This window comes from Amblyomma mixtum, chromosome 2 (assembly GCF_055824585.1).
Source record: "Amblyomma mixtum isolate Tamu chromosome 2, ASM5582458v1, whole genome shotgun sequence".
NCBI classification, from domain to species: Eukaryota; Metazoa; Arthropoda; class Arachnida; order Ixodida; family Ixodidae; genus Amblyomma; species Amblyomma mixtum.
Genome location: NC_143013.1, coordinates 102,052,434 through 102,054,151, shown reverse-complemented (window position 1 = coordinate 102,054,151; position 1,718 = coordinate 102,052,434). Strand labels below are relative to the sequence as shown.

The following is a 1,718-nucleotide window of genomic DNA, read 5'->3' as shown; positions in this document are numbered from 1 at the left end:
GCTACCGTTTGCGAAGCTTGTCGAAATAAACCCCAACTTACATTGGTGCTGGTGCCGGGTAACATCCTCCCGCCCTGGAACTCCGCAGCCGAAAGCTACCCCCTCTCGCGATGCCTTCGGACGCCAACCCCAAAGTGGACTGGACTGTAGCCTGCAGCAGTTTTCACCGCCAGCGAGACCCCGCTACTTCAACGGCTTCGATGACCTTAATGTTGAGGGCTGGCTCAAATCTATGAGCGGATGAGGGCATACAACAAATAAAATGTGGAAACCAAACTGAACAGTGCATTTTTCTACCTGAGGGGCGTAGCGAATCTGGGGCACCGGAACCACGAGCAAGTAAAAGCAGGGCAAGTAAAAGCAGGCTGTCGTCGAAATTGTCCCTCGCGAGGAAGCTCAGATTGCTGGAGAACCATTATCGAAACGTAGCAGAAACATGGACGTGACAAAGACAGGGCTCGGTCTTTTTCACGTCCGTGTCTTTGCGCTGTTTCCATAATGAAGAACCAACTTCCCCAAGCTTCCACTTTTCTCAGGAGGTTTAGTGTTTCTTTATATTTCACAAAAATTTATTTCACACTCGTCTAGTTCTATTCAACCTCATTAAGCACTCCAGGAGCGCCTCTTGTTGATGATGACATTGTACTATCACGATCTGCAACCATCCCTTTTTATACCACCTTTCACTCTGATTCACAAGGGAACATAGTGGCATCATTACTGCCCACACCCTTTTCTCCTCTTAAGATATAATCACGGAGAATTAACATTGAATTGAATGAATGAACTGAATTGAACAACCTAGATCATAGGAAACAACCAAACCGTTCACACCGCAATCGGTCCTCGATCAGCTGCGAGGCGTTTTCGGTTCAAAATTACCAGATTTAAACGTTTAAAACATTTGCGATCACTCCTGTGAAGCTCTCAAAAATTACCTTCAGGGCGTCGACAGGTTCATATTCAAGACTGAGTGGTCCTCCAGGTGATTGCAATTTGCACATTACAAAAGGTAGCGTGAAGCAGGCGGCCACTGCAAGGCCTACGTTAGTCATCATCGTGGAATCACAAAAGACTGTGGAGTTCGAATGGCTGCTCCAAACAGTCAACCCCGCTAGCTTTCTATGCTTTTTGAGCCACAAAAGCGCATTCTTTAGCTCCTGCCCTCCTTTCAAAAGATGATTTTCTGTTTGTCTCTCCCTCTGACCCGCAAATACATTGCAACGCGTGATGAATTTCTAAGCCTGGATTAATACGATGTGCACAGATGTCGTTTACGTATTCTCTGTGACAGTCGGAGCTCGTAGCCCTTTTTCAGGACTTTAATTACACAGATGTCATTTGCGTGTTTACTCTGACAGTCAGACCACGCAGCCGTTTTCCAGGATTTCATTTCAGGAGTGTGTCACATGACTATTGTCAATGTCAAACTAGCGTTTGACTACCGTACGTTTGAACTCCAGCAAAAATGAACTAATAGTGCTGGGTTTTGGACATCCGCCATTGCAGATGTCGAAGGCTTCTGTGTATCCAATGTTTTTCGCCAAGGTCCTCAATCATGGTAACCCCTTTCTTGTTAAAACGAGCCAGGAAGTTTTACCTGCTTTCAGAAATACTCCCATAAGTTTTTGCTTTTTGCACACTTCGTTTTCGCCATTCCACCTAAGGTTTCGCCTCATCAGTAGACTCACGGTGAATATATTTACTTATTTTTACTT

The 1,718-nt window shown here is 45.4% G+C and overlaps 1 protein-coding gene across 1 annotated transcript in view; it reads right to left on the bottom strand.

Moving 5' to 3' along the window:
• LOC149360331 (uncharacterized) overlaps positions 1-1,152 on the bottom strand; it is an 8,317-nt gene extending 7,165 nt beyond the window's left edge. Inside the window, exon 1 of the mRNA XM_089569248.1 lies at positions 939-1,152. Within this exon, the coding sequence (XP_089425374.1) occupies positions 939-1,058 (120 nt within the window). The 5' untranslated portion in view covers positions 1,059-1,152. The remainder of the gene's footprint in view (positions 1-938) is intronic.
• Between the last annotated feature and the right edge of the window lie 566 nt (positions 1,153-1,718).